Source organism: Diachasmimorpha longicaudata, chromosome 5 (genome assembly GCF_034640455.1).
Source record: "Diachasmimorpha longicaudata isolate KC_UGA_2023 chromosome 5, iyDiaLong2, whole genome shotgun sequence".
NCBI classification, from domain to species: Eukaryota; Metazoa; Arthropoda; class Insecta; order Hymenoptera; family Braconidae; genus Diachasmimorpha; species Diachasmimorpha longicaudata.
The window spans coordinates 2,467,207-2,486,199 of NC_087229.1; the positions used below are offsets into that span (position 1 = coordinate 2,467,207).

At 39.3% G+C, this 18,993-nt stretch overlaps 2 protein-coding genes and 1 long non-coding RNA gene across 4 annotated transcripts in view; 2 read left to right on the top strand and 1 right to left on the bottom strand.

Annotated features, from left to right (window-relative positions):
- Positions 1-18,993, bottom strand: part of LOC135162834 (uncharacterized) — a 31,469-nt gene that overhangs the window by 6,932 nt on the left and 5,544 nt on the right. The window contains exon 4 of the long non-coding RNA XR_010299023.1: positions 1,010-1,188. This is a non-coding gene — a long non-coding RNA (uncharacterized LOC135162834). The remainder of the gene's footprint in view (positions 1-1,009; positions 1,189-18,993) is intronic.
- LOC135162827 (uncharacterized) lies at positions 356-11,056 on the top strand. Of its 2 annotated transcripts, XM_064121714.1 has the most exons (10): positions 356-602; positions 682-957; positions 1,048-1,198; positions 6,339-6,498; positions 6,573-6,836; positions 6,901-7,114; positions 7,262-7,885; positions 8,251-10,438; positions 10,531-10,782; positions 10,885-11,056. In XM_064121714.1, exons 1-10 carry the CDS (start codon positions 454-456, stop codon positions 10,996-10,998), a joined length of 4,392 nt encoding a protein of 1,463 aa, XP_063977784.1. In that variant the 5' UTR covers positions 356-453; the 3' UTR covers positions 10,999-11,056. The 2 variants fall into 2 exon arrangements, with proteins under 2 accessions (XP_063977784.1, XP_063977783.1); XM_064121713.1 differs by lacking the exons at positions 356-602; positions 682-957; positions 10,531-10,782 and having other exon boundaries at positions 1,058-1,198.
- LOC135162831 (cysteine dioxygenase type 1) lies at positions 15,099-18,298 on the top strand. Its single transcript, XM_064121721.1, has 4 exons — positions 15,099-15,954; positions 16,925-17,066; positions 17,421-17,699; positions 17,778-18,298. The coding sequence occupies exons 1-4, from the start codon at positions 15,731-15,733 to the stop codon at positions 17,811-17,813; spliced, it is 681 nt and encodes a 226-aa protein (XP_063977791.1). The 5' UTR covers positions 15,099-15,730; the 3' UTR covers positions 17,814-18,298.

Genomic DNA, 18,993 nt, shown 5'->3' on the forward strand with positions numbered 1-18,993 from the left:
GTACAAATGATCAACTGTACACAGAATTTTCAGACGCTGAGAGCACTACTGTGCAGGGATTCTGTGTACAGTTGAACAAGTACGAACGGAGCCCCTTCGGGATTGCTCCTGCATATCTCCCTTATGATCTCTGTTTAGAGTCGCGTAATCTATTCATCGGCAAATCGAATGAGCTAATGGACCGCCAGCGCCATCTTAATGAATATTAGAGAACCTGGGAAGTTATATGCTCCGAGAACTGAACGCCATCTAAAACTATATATAAAAACATCGTTATGGATCTCAGTCGATTGAATAGATTTCCTCGATTATCAGTTGTTTTTTTTTATTTGAACGAGAGTGAAGAGAAGATATTGTTAATCTTTCGCGAACGTTCAGTTGTATAATGTCAGATACTGATAGTTCGTCAATTCATTAATGAAATATTACGGATAATAAATAAACGTACACGTAATGGCGTTCTTTCAACTGGTACTGAGTGCGAGAAAGCTGGCAAAGGCGCAGGAAGATTATCACGATGAGAAACTCAAATCAATTGAAATATCAAAGGGTGGAAAAGTGCATTATACCCTGATGCAGCGGATACGCATAAAAAAAATCATGTCCGTCCATAAGAAATATATGAAACTACGTTCAAGCAGGCCAGAAACCGAAAAAAAACCTTTTTTTTTAATTTTTCAGGTTGAGAATAAAAATTCGAGAATTTTGGAAAAATTGTCTTTCTGTCGATGACGATACGTGGCTTTACAGAAAGATCGAACTCTTCAAAACCGACGGAACATTTGAGAATTTTCTAATGACGAGTATGATCGGCTTCCTAGGGGGTATATTTTTAACCTATATATTTTTCATGTTCTTCGTATTTCAATTGAACTTCACTCTTTCCTCCGCTACTCTACTGTGTTCAATATTTGGGATAATACTGACGATTGGTCTCGCTTTTTCACATCGCGTAAGGTGAGGAGAATGAAAGAATTGAAAAGAGCAAAGATAAAAAGTAGTCACCCACCAGAATGATCTAGCCGTCTCAATATTATTGTCCTCCAGATGTGTCGTATTCCTTCTTCTGCCGCAATTCTTCTCAAAGCGAGGTCGCCAAGCACTGATGGCATATGCTTTCATATTAGCATTGACGGGTCCAGCCAAAAATACGTTGCACAACATTGGAGTCTTGTCGGAATCGCTAGCCTGTGGACAAGTATGACGAATAAAATCTATTAGTAATCGAGAGTAGGTTGTATATTATGTTATAAAAGGAAAAAACGGACAATGTTAATGCGAGTGAGGTCATTACTTCGTGTGTTTAAAAGCGATCGCAGGACAATTCTCATCTGAGTGGTAAACAAGAGGGGACAACCGAGGTGGCCCCTTGCCCACACCGCTGTTCCTTGTTGTATTGCTGTCAAGCCAATTCTCGTGCAACTGCTCATCAATAGATCAACAAATGAATTGAACGTATCCAAACAAGTCTATGCCTTTTATCCCAGATATAACAGTTGTGTGAAGGTGGCACTCCACTTTCACCGATTGAAGAATTTGACTGCATATTCGAAGCTGATTGACGCGCAGAGGAGTGTGGTAACAATTTTTTCGTATGTAGTTAAAACATTAGGCCAGAAAGTAATTTTTTAAATACCCTAAGGACAAAAGTAATCCATAAGTTACCGGAGACGTGGTTTTCTAAGACGAAATGGTGTGTAGTTGAGTGTAGTTGAAAGAAAAGTTCAATTGGCGGTATGTACATATATTCATAGATTGTTGCATGTCAAACACGCGAAATAGATTTTTGATTTGATATTTTTCATTCCCGTCTTCTATAGGACACGTTAAATTTCTACCTATTGGAATATGGGTGTAAATGAACAAATTATTTAAAAGACACAGTGAAAATACTTTATAGACTATTCTTTATTAGCACGAGGAAGGCACGGCTTAGCTAGAGGACCGTTGTCCAGAAACTAAAAACTATATCAAAGGAAAAACTCTCTCAGGGAAAAGAAAAACAGTTTTTATGACTTAAAGGAACACAGTCCTATGTTGAAATTTCAGCATATGTTTAGGATTAAACCGTCTCGAAAGCGGAATACAACCGATCGTAAATTAGTCCCTTAGTAGAGCTGTTTCCCAGAAAGTAAAAGAGGTGTCGAGTAATTTTTGTGGGACAATGAAAGAACTGTACTCAAATATTCCAACACTACCTTGAGCAAATTCCCCAATAAATCCATAAAAAATTTAAAATTTTCAGGCGCATTGCTTTGAATCTAATAAAACTATAGAATTCTTTCGAATGTTTTCGGAATATTGCTCATTTTATCTTTCAGTACTTTTTTCTTTAAAAATTTCATCGTTTCGTTAAAATAACTCTCAATTCCCCGCACCTATAAGGAACCGCTCTAATCCCTTTATGGACGGTAAACTGCGCGTGGAATTACTTCCTAGATTCTTTTCCCCAAATATTATCTTGTGCACTGCAATAATCATTTTTCGGCTTACTACAAAATTGTTTATTAGCAGGATTATTGCTTTTTTCTCGACTGTAAAACATTTCAATATCATTTTCCCACTTCTATAATTTTTCATCGGCAGTATTGTTGCGACCATCATTGTAGGAACATCTCGACGAAGATGCTTCTCTTTTTTGTATACCCCTGTATTTTACTTCATATTTTACATTAATACTTCTGCTTCCCATTCACCTTTCCTAGAAGATCCCCAATTATTGCTCAGGGTTTCCCCCAATCGCAAACCTCATTTCCAAACTTCCGAAATAATCACCATTCCTTTCTTCATTTCGTTCCTCAAACACGACCCTTGGGTTATACCCAAACTACGTCTGGCCCAAACTCCATAATCTTATCCAAACTCTTAATCCCACCATAAACCCGACGCCACTACGAATTTTCCACATTTCCATCCCCTTCATTTTGTTCTTGCGTCCTCAGGTGAGGAACTGAGGACTCTGACATTATTTTTTGCTAATCAGATTCATTCTGAACTTCACCGAGAACACTCAGTCCACTCGGAGACCAGAGTTATGGTTCACGGTTTAAAAAAAAAATATATGTGAAATTGTGAATTAAAAGTGTTGTGTGTCAATGAAATCAATTTCCATTTTCCTCAAAAGAACATTAAAACAACTACACAAGGAAAACCTCGGGGTAGAGTATGTAGAGTACGCAGTATACGATATATATATCTATATATGTGAGTACGGCGTATAGGACATGTATATATGTATAAACATTGCATATTAGATTGCACGTTAGACCTGTGATATGATAAAATACGGATAATTTATTAGGAAAACCCTACAATTTGGTTTCGCCGGGGACTGTACCGATCAAAATCGCACAATGCCGTTCAAACTCCGTTTCACTGGTGACGATTTATTTGACAAATTTAAAACATGGCATTTTCTACAAGATGGGAAATATTCACCCTACATCCATGAAATATGGGAAGCTGCTTCTCTTGCTACTGAAAAACAAATGTCCAAAGCATACATTTATCAATGTATTACCCAGAATCGATGAATGATAAATAAGGATCCCACAGCAGGCTTGTCGTATCGAACTTACGGCGATGCCATTCTCAAAATTTCCAGGTAGTCAAAAAACTTGAAGAGAGATGTTGACATGAACTGGTCCATGAAGAATCCGAAACCTAATCAACTAGAGTCGAAAGAATTGAGAAAAACAACTCATCTAAGCAATACTGATTGTGACAAACTTAGAGTTCACCTGAAGGAGTACAAAAACAGGACGTATGAAGACTTAGAAGTTGGTTGGTCAGATAAAATTTATTATAACCTATACAGTCACTAGAAACTTCCGTGCCCTTATAATTTAAAGAACACAAAAATTAATCGAACCGAAGGAGGAATTTTCTTGAAGATTTTCGGTCACTGCTCCGAGTGTAAATCAGAGATCAATATATATTGCCTACACGAACCGACCGATGATGGAGCTGACTTTTATGTTTCAACTATGGATGCACGACGTATAAACCACAAAAAAAATCGCAGGTTGCGAAGTACAGCGCGAAGCAACATCAGTAAGGAGTTAAAGGGAAAATCGGTCTATTCATGGGAACAAGAGGTTGCTTATCAGCGTATGAATTTTGGTGACGACAAACCCACAGACCTGTATTCCTCCAATGTTCTACGCAAAGCTGTTCAAGAAACGATAGAGAAAGAACTTGGTGTGAATCCAAGTAAAGACCCAATGGTGTCCCTACAGAAAGCTGCACAATCACCAACATATGCAGGTAGCATCCCAGAGTTAAAGTTAATAGGGCACGAGGTGAAATGATACTCGGGCTCAAAGTGCCAAATAATAATTTAGTTAACTTTGACTCCAATATTAGTAGCGTAGCAAACGAAATTTTGAAGAACGTACCCTCCCTCACTACAATTAGGACGTGTCATGGCTGCAACAAGCAACCGTCGCGAAATTCAACAGCTGTGAATATGAATCTGATTCTGTTGTACAAAAATGGTATTGCAGGCCTTCAAGAATCGCTCAGTGAATTTAATCAGGAATATACAGAACCGTGTAAAACTTACAGCGCAGAGAGAACTACCTCATTCAAACGTGGGAATCATCTTTTCATTGACCTCGAAGCCTGACAATAGGACAGTCTTGCTAAGAAACAAAATTACCACGAAGACTATGAAAAACAATTGTCACTCACACATTTAACAACCTGTTTGAACTTTGATGGTAAAGCCTACAAATGAAGCGGAGCTATTGAATTTATTCCTGGGTACTATCGACCACTAATTTTGAGAAATAACAAACTTCCCAATTTGTGGAAATTACATGATGGCATTTCCAGTTCGTCGCAAATTCGAAAATTGAACAAAGTAGAAATAAAAACAAAAAGATTCATTCATTTGCTTTTTTATATTTGATGTCAATTAAACTAATGACTCAATAATCGATTTTTCTAGTGAAATGATAAATGATTTTATTGCAATAATTATTTTCTCCTCAACTCAATCCTGAAAACTTTTAAATTTCTCCTTCCCGGGGCATTAACAAAACATTGAACTATAAAACACAATGTAATTCGCGAAGTTATTCGTTAAAAAATATTTGTTCCTCACAAACTATGAAAATGTGTTTACTAGAATGCATTACATTCCATTCTTGATACTTAGGGTATTTAAAAAATGAATTCTGGCCTAATGATTTGACTACACACGAAAAAAATGTTACTACACTCCTCTGGGCGTCAATCTGCTTCGAATATGCAGTCAAATTCTTCAGTCGATCAAATCTAGCCTATAGTTAATCATTGTCAGTGATTGATTGATAAATAAAGATGTTGGTCTTCTGAAAACTATGAAAATGGTTGCACTACAATCAAGTATTTTTCATTTTCGATACGCTAGGATGCCGACCGAAGCTCTCGGTAATAATTCTTGCATCGTTTAAAAGTTAATGATGATCCATAAATTTATATAGCGTCAATTGAAATTTTGTTTCAACTACACTTAATTACACACCATTTCGTATTAGAAAACCAAGTGTCCGGCGACTTATTAATTAATTTTGTCCTTAGGGTCTTAAAAAATGAATTCTGGCCTAATGGTCTAACTACACACTTGACAAAAACATTACTACACTTCTCTGTGCGTCAATCTGCTTCGAATATGCAGTCAAATTCTTCAATCGGTGAAAGTGGGGTGCCAACTTCACACAACTACATATAACGTATCACACGTATCACACATACAACGTATATGGTTCGTGGAAAGCAGTGTTTGGGAATATTCTCAGAATTTTTTGGCGCAAGTAACGACAAAATCTTACCAAATCTCCCAATATGCGATGCAGGGCCAAATGAATGACCATTTTTATGCACTAGACGTTATATGCAATTACACTTAACCTTTTATATCACGTCAACTAATAGAATTCACACAATTAGTGCGGAAAATAATTAAATTATTGGCGAGAGAGAATTCAGAACTGTCGAGCATAATGATGTGACGAAGCGTAATGGCGACCCAATGGCGGCAGTGCCCCCGTGGCGGTGGGAGAGGCTGCAGCCAACATGCGAACTAGTGGCGCTACATAGCATGACCGATGTTATTTACACCACACATAGTTACAGGAGTACGGTTGCATTGAAATCAACGAACTGTTGTAGCTTAATTTTTTTAATGATGCGGGAGCCTATGTGAAGGCTCTGAAGGCTTATGGGAATTATGAAAATGAATAAAAAAAACAAAGCAGAAAATTTGTTCGATATTAACCACAATTTTACAATGAATCATGAGCGAGAGGCAACGTTTATCGTGAATAAATCGATCAATAATCACTCGATCACAGGAACAATTGAAGGAAGCTGTGAAAACAATAGTAGACCTGGTGAAGCAACCGTTCTACGCCCTGCGGGACGCACTTGCCGGAGTAATAAAGACCATAAAAATAGTCGCCCAGAGGATAAAACAGGCACTCATGGCGATCAAACGAATGGTTCTTAGCATAAGTAAGTTTAATGAATGTTCATGCCCCATTAAATTCCGAATAACTGTGGAAAACTGAATTAATTTCCCATTAAAGTTAAGGTAATTACCGCGGTGTTCGAGTGGCTGGGTAGTGTTGTGAATATCTGCAATAAAAAACTTGGTACACCGTTCGAGAGATGTCAAAAAGTATTCGACGGTGCTGTTGCTGATTGTTTTGCCAAGCTTGGGCCTTTGTTCGGAGGAGTATGCAATCTGGCTTACGTCGTTGGTACATTGTGTTACATCGTCAAGCCTCTCGACTTTATTTGCATTCTCGTTTCATTTGTCTCAGATGCTATTGTCGGGGCCATACGAAAAAGTAATTTCATTTAATTTCTGAAAAAATTTGTGATATGAATTGTCATAAATTTACTCTTTCACAGAGATACAGAAATTCGCAAAGCACATGAGAGCCATGTTCTATGTTAAAGTCGATTTTTCTCATTCATTTCACTTCGAGACAAATAAGAGTAAAACGCTGGAGGAGGTGGCAACTGGAATTGTCACAGAAATTAGATCCAGAACTGATAAATTTCTTACTCTCTTCGATTGGATGAGCTTTGCCACAAGCTTTTTCGTTCTGTTTATGCTTCTGAGGTAATTCAAATGAACAATTAAATAGAATACAATTTATCAATTGTTTTCAATAGCATTTGTTCTGCTTATTAAACATCAGTGGCATGTCCTTCAAAATTATAATTTTTTTTCTTCATTTAAATAACAAAATCATTACTCTTTTGTTAGGGTGATTCATTACCGTCATAAGTGGCTGACAAACGAACGCTTTGACAATCAATATCTGACCCAAGACCTCCGTCACATTGATTTGGTTCGAGCGAAGCAAGACAAAGAGACAGTACTCCCTCTGAACCCCCGAGAAAAGAGTAAATACATTCCATTGACATCCATCACCCTCATCACAGCGGAGAAGATCCACTTGACAAAATCAGCTGTTTTTCTGAGCCTAACAACCTTCAAACTCTGTATCCACATGATGGTGGACTACAGCCTCTACTGGATCCTCAGTACGATTCGCTACCATGGCAGGTTTGAGACGAAGGTTCAACAAGTGAATTCAGTGGGAATGTATGTCTCTGGGGATGGATATCTAGCTCAGCTCTACAGAAGTATCGTCCGAGCTTTCTCTCCCTCGGATGCCAATATCGAGATAGACACACTGCCTTGCCTGCCCGATCCAATTCCGCCCGATTATGATAGATATGCGCAAATCGGTTCGCTCATTCTCATCTGCTGGATCATGACTATTTTTGAGCCTTACGGGCTGAGGTTGAGGCAGGTTGTAATGGGTTATTATCATCCGGAGAGGGCAAAGCAAAGAGCTGTCTGGTTGTACAATCACATCATTCGGTATTACACTTAAATTTGTCAGATGTAAATGAATTTAATTAACAAATCTGTACTTCTCTTAAAGTCTTATCAGAGTTTTAATGGGGAGTTTTGTGCCTTTTCCCGTCAATTGAATTTATGAATAAATTATTCTGTTCGATTTTTTCTTCAGAAAAAAAATGAAGAATTGAAGACTAAAAACTCCAATAGATCAATCAAAATCTGTTAACTCTTGTTGCCCTGAAGATATTTTACAAGGGACACTGCGAAAATCCCATTGAATGCTGATAGAATTTTAATAGAAAAAAAATTATGAATTTCTAAGAAACGATGCACGGTTTTCTGATAAAATTGCTGATATAATTAAACAATTAATTAACCTTCAGTTCTCGAGGAGGTTTCATAAAATTCGCCAGAAGACAGCTGCGAAGAAAATTCGGGATGAATGGAGACAAGAATATTGAGAAAATCACCTTCAAGGAGCGGATCATGGCGATGTGCCCCATCCTACATAAATTTTTCCCCCAAGACCAGAAGATATGTCTCCTCTGTGGAGCCCCTGAGAGAGATGAGCAAACCCCTCACATTAAATGCCCAACACCGGGCTGCATGGGGATATTCTGCCCTCAGTGTTTCGCTGACCTTCAGAACCTTTGTACCATCTGCAAATCCCCCATGGAGTACGGAGACATGTCTGATATGAGTGAAGAATGGGATTCCTCTGAGGATGAGCCACCTCGAACGTTCAAGAAGATTCACAGGATGGAGGAGACCGAAGAAGAGACTGAAGGCTTGTCAACCGAATTTGAGACCCCGGATGTTGAGAAGACATCTATGGATGAGGAGACGGAGGAGGTGAGGGAGGACATCTCAGATTCATCAGAGTACAGCCAATCCTATCAAGATGAGCCTCCTGGGAGACTGATTCCACTAGAGAAAGCAGGTTACAGAGACGTTGAGGCGCAGAGAATCAGAGACGACGTTACGATTCAGATTTTTAATGAACCATTGATTGGTGACTCCTGTGATAGTAGTGCAGAACCGACGTCTTGTTTTGTCCTTAGGGCCTACCGAAAGCAAAGATCGAGAGTGAGAGCCTCGTGCCCCTGCGACGAAGAGTCTTCATCATCTTCACAAGTAAATGAAGACTCTGATTCGTCCTGCGAGTCAACTCAAGAGATAGAAGAAGAGGAAGTCCTACACATTGAGGTGGAAGATGATGGAACTAGGGCGTTGGTGGGAGCTGGAGGGAGTGAACTACTGAGGAAGAAACGTGGACGAGTGCAGAGAATTGTGGATGCTCTGAACCGAGTATCCTTCATCAAAAACAGAGAAGGGAGAGGAGCTGATGGTACCATAGCTGGTAAACGTGGATCTCTCACTCAAAGAGTCATCAAGATGCTGCAGTCTCGGAACTCTACTGCTTGTCTGCCCTGTCAACGAGGCAGGAGGAGGTCTTGTAGTGATGGAGAGTATCTGGAAGATTCATGTGATCGCCCTGCGAGGAAGAAGAGAGGCAAGAGATCGAAAAGCCATCCGGAGGGTAAACACTGCTGTCCGGATATTTATTCATTGAACTGGGAGTCTCATAGGGAACGAGGGGGAACAGATGAGGCTTCGGTATCACATCCTTTAGCAGGAGATACGAGGTATTACGAAGTTGATGAGACTTCTACTTCACCTGATCGCAAAGAAGATCCTGAAGTGCAGATGGCAAGATCTGCTAAGGCTGTAGATGTTAAGAAGACTGGAAATGTGAGAAGAAACGAGAGAAGACAGGTTCCTTCCAGAGAAGAATATGATCCCCTCGCCGGTCTCGAAATTTACGGGGCAGGATCGAGAAAACCAAAGAGAATTTTCAAAGAATTTCCCTTGATCAGAGAAGAGACAGAAGTCACGTCTAAAGAAAATATCGATGCCGAGGCGGAATTCCCGCTTAATGACAATCGAGAGCCCGATGAAGACCTGGAACCGAGTGAAGGACTGGAAGAGCAACAAGTGGAAGAGGCCACAAGTCTTGAAAGCATCACCCTGGAGTCTGCTCCGAAAAGACAAAGCAGGGGAATCTTCAGCGAATACTCGAGGAAATTCCGAAAAAAGAAGAAGAAATGCAAGAAATGCAAAAAGAGCAAGGATAAAAATGAGCAAACAGAGCCTAAGGAAAAGACCCCGTTGGCTACTCAAACTTCCTGTGAGAGACACGTCTGTCTCTCGTGTGGTCATCATGTTCCAGTATGTCCTGGTCCTAGGTACAGCGTTGAAGGCTGGCTCCAGTGCGATGCCTTTGACGATGGGGGTGATTACTCATCTTTTGATGATGATGAAGGGGGAGAGTGTACTTGCAGAGATGTCCGCTGGGATGATGAAGAGTTCAGGCGAGTACCTCCTCAATGCTATTATCGAGAAGACACACCTCCTGTTATGGGAAGATTTCGACCTGAATGCCAGTGCCATGCCTTCGTGACAGAATCTGAAGTGAAAGAAATCATACCTAGGTTTGTGGCTTGTCAGGAGATTCAGACAGATCCCACATCTATTCCAAAACTTCCAAATCAACAACAACCTCCAAAGATTGTAAGTAAATAATCATTTGGTTTATATTTTTTTGCTTAAAGATAGTAATGATAAGAGTTTATAATTCATCTATTATTTCCGATTACGTTCAGCCAAGAGGAATCGATGCCCTTCCCTATCAAAGTACTGAAGTTTTCCCTAGATTAGTAGCTGAATACAAAAATAAAACACAACCTGAGATTAAACCTCCACTAGCCGAAGCTCCATTGCATGATGAAAGCGATGAAGAAACTCCTCTAATACTCCCCAATAACAAAGAATTGATTCAACTCTACCCACCACCAACTGCAGGCCCTTCCCGTCTCGCTCAAAAGTTCAAAGATAGGGTTATCAGCAAACTCAAAGTAATCAACTATCAATTGTTTTCCGATACATATTTTTATCATGAAAATTTTAGTGTATTTCGTGTCTCTGACAGTTTGGTTAATGGGATAATATTTTTGTAGACAACTAATCTCAGAAAACGAAAGGATAATCGACAATGGAGTGACTCATCATCGCCGTTGGCATCTCATAAGAATACGTCTGAAGTTGACTCTGATGACGAAAGCACACGTTGAAATAACAAATTAGCTCTCATGTGACATAATAACATTGATGAAAATATAGTGATATTAATTGGATTTGAATCGAAAACCCTGTCATTAATGGAATGTCTCCTTCGATACCCAACCACTGAACCGCTGTGAATATTACAATAATAAATGAAAAAATGTCTGAAAGCCGAGATGAATCTCCTGGAGGTTCTCCGAGATCTCGCATTTGTCGGTTTTTCTGTTCAGAGAAACAGAAAAAAGAAAAGGATAAGTCCAGTGATAGAAAGAAAAACGAAGCATCCCAGACGCAAGATGAAACCGACAGAAAAAAGGAAGAAGATCAACCAGATGAATCCCCTATAAAAACCGAACTTGACTCAAACAAATTAACGACATTGATTAATAATTCCATAAAGGAGGCTGTTAAGAGCATCGTGAAGGATGGGGTTTGTGATTTTATAGAGAATGTCCCCTCAATCCCTCAAAAGCCTAAAGATAAACAAAAGAAGAGGTCTTCGGAATTACCTGAGGATTTGATTCCCACGAGGGACACGGCTAAAGAGAAATCCCTTCTCAATTCAGAGGAAAAAAAGACATTCGACTCTCACTCAAAGTGTCCGCGATCTCCGAGGTCTCCCAAAATTCCTAAAACCTTGACGCCACCGAAATTATCAGAAAAGCCACCAGTATCTCAATGTAATAGTTCCATCTGCCCTGCGTACACAGTCCTTGACTGCTCAAAGCGATCTAAACACAAAAAATCAAAGCCCCAGCAGAATGTCTCCACCGACAATCGTCGAATGACAGGCAATGTAAACATCTACATCTGTTCAGAGGCAAATGAGAACGTGAAACGTAAGCCACCGGAGAAGAACAAGTGTTGCGAGGAGTCTGCATCTGAATCCGAGATGAATTCAAGCACAAGTGCATCAAGTCTATCAACAAACAAGCTTATGGAAGCATTGAAGAAGAAGAGAAAGAAGAGAAACGAGGCCCAGGATCTCGAATGTCTTTGTGAGGAGCCTGAAGACATTATTGCAACGGAAAAATCCACGAAAAGGATATCTGAATGTCCCGATGAGATGTCATCCTTCAGTAGATCGAATTCGTCGAACGATAATGTCTCCAGTGAAGATTATCTCGATGGTTGCAGTCTGGAGAACTGTCCAGCACTGTCCAACGACGATTTTGGTGGTCACACGACATACGATAATGATAATCCCTGGGATACTCGGAGAACTGCGACGAAGAATTATACGTTTCTACCAGCTGAAAGGGACATACCTGTTCGGGACACCTCGAAAGAGGACACCTGCTGCCCTTGTCAACAATCAAAGTCGCCTAGAGTGCCTTGTGTCTGCGTGTCTCAACAGAAAGTTCAGTCTGTAGCGACTAATTATCCTGAAAACGGTCTAGTGCGTTGTGACGAACAGCCGAAGGAAGTGAACGAAAAACAGTGCTGTAGGACGAAGAATGATCCTGAAGAATTCACAGTTTGTACTAATGAACCTGTGGAGGAGTTCACGGTCTGCGGTCCTCCTGACATGACAAATGAGGAAACTAATCCAACTGAACACTCGAATGAAGCCCTGAAAACGGAAGGATTATCAACCGAAGGGGAAGATACCACCGAGAAAAAAGAAAGCGATACTTCCCAGGTTCTACCGACAGAGCCGACAGATTCTGGTGATACAAAACGAGAATCCTTCCTCGTTCGATCCTGGAAAAGAGCCATGACGATAGTTAAAAGACCCAGAACGTCCGGGCCCGAAGCTAATGAATCAGATAAAAGTAAGACCTCTCAAGAATCCAAGAGTGCTGAGTTCAAAAACAATGCACCTGGGACAACCAATCAGTCCCTTACAATTGAGCCGAAAAGTAACTCGTCGAGCACTCTTTCTCAGTCAAGTGCAAAACGTCGAGGGAAGTCGAAAATTGTGGCCAAGATATCTGACAAACAGCAGCAGAAGCGTGGTTCCCAGAGTGATTCAATGCTCTCGCATTCGAGTAATCAAAAAATAGAAGTTGCCCCAAGTCCTGACAGCTTGGAAAACCCCCAAGAAGAGGATCCACCGAAAATAGATTGCGAATGTGCTCCTGAAGAGCCAAAAATCGTCCCCTGCACGTTCATCCAAGCGGAGGAACCCCAATCTGAGCAGTGCTGTCCATCTTGCAACAACAAACCGATAAACTGTCTGTGTTGTAAGATGTGCTGCAAACCGCAGGAAGCAGGAGAGTGTGGATGTCGCGAGACTCAAGACGAAATGAAATGCTGCGAATGTCGGCGAGAGACGTCTTATTGCATTTGTAGACAACCGGCTTTTAAGGTACCGAGGCTCCGTAAAATAGCTTGTGAATCCTGCTGCAATCCTATAAACTACTGCACGTGTCGAGCTCCAGCCAGGAAGTGCTCTTGCTGTGGAATGCCCAGCGATTTCTGCACTTGCCAGCCTCCATGCGCAAAAGGTCGACCAATGCTGGACCAAAACAAGTTGGTGACTGCTTTGTTTGAAGTCAATAGTTTTCTAACTCACGTCATTATAAATATTTACTATTTAAATAAGTAAATAATTTAATAACTCTTAAATCGAATTGACACAATGGACTAGATGGAGATAATGAATGGATTTTAGTTGAAGATTAGGGTTCATTCGGCTTCACCACAGGAAAAATTAAATCCTACAAATTATTATAAATTAGACCTCACCTAATTATGATTTCAAATTCAAATAATTTCAATCCTTTCATTTGCCAGCAACAATGGAATCCAAAGTAATTGGAAACCGAGACCTGGCATTCCATCACGTTTTCTAAGAGAACGTCTCAATCGAGAGAATCCAGATAATTGCCACTGCGATCAGTCGAAACCGTACGGCTCAGAGGAGCTACCGTACCAGAAGCTTAACGTCTTCTCGAATGTTATGACTGAGCTACAGCAAAAGATCAGTGACTCAGTCACCTGCGATGAGTGTAACAACACTTCATGCTGTTGTCCAAAAACCACGAGATATTTGAAGTAAATTCTCGACCCTCTCTTCCATACGTGCACTGAAAATGAGACAACAGATACACGCACCCTTGTTTAATTTTCAGTACGATAGCAGAGAGGCCAAGTTCACCGCATCGTAACGACTCCGCCCTTGATTACAAGTGCCCCCGGGCAAAAAGGAAAACGACATTTGCTGTGTGCGACAATTGTCGAACAAGTCCTTGCCGTTGTCGCCGAGATAAGAGGCCTCAAGCTAAATGTTTCTACTGCAAAACCATGCCCTGCCGGTAAGTATTTGCTATAATGTTATATTGTCAACATACGTTTATCAACTAAGCTAACAAAAAATGCCTAGAAATTACTGCGTTGAAAATTCACGCTTTAAATTGAATTTGAAAAAATCATTTCTTCATTTTCGATTGAATTATTTTACGAAATCGGGCTTTCGAGCTAGAAAACAAGACTTAATGAGTTATTCCAATTGCATAATTTGATTGAGACATAAACGATTGAAGACCTTTAATAGACCTTTAATCCTGATGAATTCTCTATCATTTTTAATAATCAAGTTAAAATTATGAATTCTGATCAGATGCAATTGGAAGTACGGACAATCTCGTGCCCAATTTGACGAAGATTTCGGAAAGAGAAAGAGTAGGGGATGCAGGTGTCTGTCCCCAAAAAGAATGGGCCAAGGGAAAGACTTCGTGCCCCAAAAACATAGATCCCGTAAGAACTGGATGGATTGACTAATCCAGGGCATGTGATCTTATGGTGATGCAATCTATGTACGTACTTCAACACATTCTTTCGAAATTGGGGTAATAGGAGATTGGAACAATTGAAGATTTTGGGAAGAGGAAGGCCAGGCGTCGCAGGTGTTCAACCCCGAACAGATCAAACAAAAAGAAAGACTTCATGAGGCTTATGCCGCACAAATCCGAAAAAAAACTGGCTCAATTAATCAATGTCAAAGTATCAATCAATTTTACGATGAGCCATTCTTCTACATAATTTAATACATTATTAGGAAATTCCAATGATACAGTTACAGCTATCACCCAGAAACACGTGTGTTACTACAAACTTGGCTTATCAGTTCCTCGAACATCCACAAAACTCGTGAGAAGAAATAAAATGAAAAGTTATCGGTACTTTTGTGGATTGAGAACCTCTGTTGCATGTTTCTCAGAAGAAATTACCAAAGATCTTGGAGGCTGAGGGAGGCATGCAGGGCTCTCCTGCACCATCAGGTGCGAGCACCACTGAGTGGCAATGTTAAAACCTTTGAACATGCACCTGCACTGTGCAGTCTCGAAGGTAAAAAAAAAACTGCGCCAAATAGTTTACACAGTAACTCGTCGCACATAGGAACGTAGTGTACCATGTGTCGACCTACAATCTACCGGACCATGAGGACTTCCCTCAGGTGTTCATTAGTTAGCTCAATCATACTTTAACGATTCATTTGTTCTTGTTTAAATGTAAAAGCAGAACAATTCTTGGACGTCGAAAGAACAATAAAGCCAGTGATTGTTTCTTTTATTGTTCATTCCCTTAGATATGGTGGTTACCATTCTTTTAAAAGTGCGGATAACAAGGAGTAGGGGATAACTTTTAGTTGTCCACATATAAGATGCTGTGCCCCGACCTCTGTTAGTCTTGAATAAACCGACCACTTGGGTGAACAATCGCTCTCTCGATTTCTCCCTAAGTTTTTATTTAATTACAATTTGTGGCTTGAGGTGTTAGTGGTGTGAAAAATTAATGATGGAAGTGAGTAGTCGTGAGGCAAGAGTGTACAGCCAAGTACTCAATAAATCAAGAAGTGATTCGCCGGATAAGGGTTTAACCCTTGAAGAACTCATTAAAGAACTTCATAATGCATTCAACACCGATATTGTTGACATTGATAATGTTCAGAAATTACTCTCATTGTACAGGAGTAATCCCCACGACTGGAAGAAGTACGCAAAGTTCGATCGGTACAGGTGAGTGGGGAACTGGGGATATTTGAATTCTGATCACGATTTCCATGGATTATAACGGGTTGAGGGTGGATAGTTAGAATGTCACGTGAAGAGAAATAACTTTATTCTCGTTGAATAGAGAAATTAAAAAATTCTTCGTAAATAGTAAACGTAAAAAAATCTAGAAAACCTTCATAAAAATATTGAAATTACTGCGGGAATGCTTAAATTTTATTTCTAATATTTTCAATAATTTTTTTTTCAAATTCTTCTCGTTTAGAAAAGTGAACTCAATTCGTATTTTTTTCGGGTGTTATCAATATAAAGTCAACTCTATCATCATCAACCCTGCTATCACGTCAACACCAGAATAATCCAGAAGCCTCATACAAACAGATCATGGTTCTTATCGTTCCTTAGTAATTCTATTGTTAATGCTGATCAATACACAACTTCGAAATAGTAATTAATTCACGTTCATCAGTAAGTTATTGTTAATCTTTATTTCAAAGCATAATTATTCCTGTGGATGATAACAAACAAGCCAGTAAAAAACCTGCTTATCACAGAAGGTTATCCATTTCCCCTGTATTGTGCAAAGCGATTGAGACAGAAAATCAAATGAAAAAAAAAATTTTAAAACAAGTATAGCATTAAGACAGTTGTGTACCACTTATGAAGCAACATGGCTAGTCACAAATAAACGTATTGAGTAGTCTTACTTTCGTAAACAATTGCGCCCCACCCCCCTCTCCATCCCCCAGGCACATTGAAAAGTGGTGTAATTATCTGCACTCAGTGAATGTCCCAAGTATTTAAGCCTATCATTTCCTTTACGATATATTCCCCTGTCGAGATATGTTCGAAGAAACAGGTGAAACTAGGCAATCACGCTAGTCCCTGGACATGGCTGATAGTTAAGACTAGGATATATGTATTTTCATGTTAAATATAAATGATAATTTATCAAGTGGATGATGTCAATCGGCAGGTACACGAGGAATTTAGTGGACGAGGGCAATGGAAGATTTAACCTGATGGTATTGTGTTGGGGAGAGGGCCATGGATCAGCTATTCACGACCACGCTGATGCCCATTGTGTTATGAAAATCCTACAGGGAGAACTACGTGAGGTAAATTCGATGGAATAATAAGAGAAATTGATGGGAACAATATTTTCGAAATAATTTTGATATTCTTGAGTTTAGGAACAAGAATTAATCCTAGATTGGCCACCCTGGGAGGGAAATGTCGTAACTGATCGTTTTTCATGAATAGACATATTTTCTTTTATTTACCCTTCCCCTTCCAGTGCCTAGAAAATTATAGTAGTTTTGAGACAACATAAATTTTGGAATTACTGAAGAGAAAAAAAATATTTTGAAGATTTTCAGGATTTTTTTCCCCATGCAAAGCGGAAAATTATAGTAATCTAGCAATTGTGGGTTCTTCAACCAATTAAAACAAATTTTGTTATAATAATTTAGACGCGATATGCATGGCCATCAACCGAATTTACCGACTGTCCAGGAGGTCAAGAATTGCAGGAGATCGAGAAGAACGTTCTCCATCTCAACGACATATGCTACATAAACGACTCAATGGGTCTTCACAGAGTGGAAAATCCTAGTGCAATTAACCCCGCGGTCTCCCTCCACCTCTACTCACCACCATTCTCAACGTGTTCGATCTTCAACCAGAAGACTGGCCAGAGAATGCCTAGCAAAGTGACCTTCTGGTCCAAGTATGGCGAACGTCGTAATCGGGTGAGTTTCAGAAATTCTTGGACTAAAATTGTCAATTCCAAGGTGATTTACAATTTTTTTTTTGTTACATTCTTTCAGGAGATACAGGAAAACAGATGTCCAGAGGACAACTGATCCGATTATGCCACGAGGACAAGAGACAAATTGGTTTATGCACCAGCTGTTTCGAATAAAAAGATGAAATGCGAAATTCTCATTTTTTATTTTGACTTTTCAAAGTTATCAAAAACGAAGAAGCTACGGCTGATGAAATTTTTTTTTGCATTCTGTTATCGTATTTGGAGAAATTAAAACAGAAATGATTTTTTAATACCTTTTTATGACTCGGAGAAAGCAATATTGTATAAGATAATATGCGAAACAAAACGACAGCAAATGAACGAAACGTTCGTAATGTAACATAATACTGTTTCTTTTCAGCATTTATCGAAAACATACGTATTGAATATTCTCCATAAAATTTTTACATTCATAAAAAAATGCTCAGAAATGTAATTGTCTATGTAATAAGTATCAATTTTATACTCATGATTATTACTCTGTAATTGCTGAAGGGTTTATCCCCCAATTTGTAAATAAATATCAAAAAATTTAACCTGCATTAGCCTGTCAAATTACGCTTTCCATGAATCAACACGCAAAGTTATCGTACTTTATAAATTGACAGCGTTATCGTATCGACATCCCGACCTGGGGTGACTTTTTGCTGATAAAATCCGGATTAATTTGCCTTGGGATCGCTCGTGCCGATAGCTGGAGTTTCGAAATTTCGCGACGAGTTTAATCAATATTAAACTTTTGTCATTTCCACGAGTGATTAGATGTTTTCAATATTTTAAGGATGTTTGAATGTTGTCGTCCATGACAAATATAAAGTAACTTTCACAATGTTTTTTGAACTTGACAAATGTTTGTCTATTAATTCACGCTAACTCGATCCACTATTCGATGATATCGCTAGTCATACGCCATTGAAAAAGTGAAATGAATCATTATTTCCATAATAACAAATTTTAATTTCCAAATTATCGAAGTTCTAAAAGTCCGTGATATTAAAAAATCTCCACGTTCAAATTACGACCTACCGTACCGACTGTCAATTTTAGTGCTTCTACTGCAGATAAAGCAGGTTTCCTTCTTCGTGACAGATGTCAACATTGAATGGTAAACATTCCATTAGAAGGTGCGCAAGTATCACATTTAAAAATCCTAGAAAAATTTGTAGTGTCCAAGAGTTTCAATCACGAATCCTTCTGATTAGTCAAGTTTTTTTGAAATTATTAATTTCCCTAGG

Excerpts from the sequence above, each read along its gene's own strand:
- LOC135162827 (XM_064121714.1), top strand. The coding sequence starts at position 454 with ATGGCGTTCTTTCAACTGGTACTGAGTGCGAGAAAGCTGGCAAAGGCG. Across the intron at positions 1,199-6,338 it reads AATCGCTAGCCTGTGGACAA|GAACAATTGAAGGAAGCTGT; the intron begins GTATGACGAATA and ends ACTCGATCACAG. Across the intron at positions 7,115-7,261 it reads GTTCTGTTTATGCTTCTGAG|GGTGATTCATTACCGTCATA; the intron begins GTAATTCAAATG and ends CTCTTTTGTTAG.
- LOC135162831 (XM_064121721.1), top strand. The coding sequence starts at position 15,731 with ATGATGGAAGTGAGTAGTCGTGAGGCAAGAGTGTACAGCCAAGTACTC. Across the intron at positions 15,955-16,924 it reads GCAAAGTTCGATCGGTACAG|GTACACGAGGAATTTAGTGG; the intron begins GTGAGTGGGGAA and ends GTCAATCGGCAG. Across the intron at positions 17,700-17,777 it reads ATGGCGAACGTCGTAATCGG|GAGATACAGGAAAACAGATG; the intron begins GTGAGTTTCAGA and ends ACATTCTTTCAG.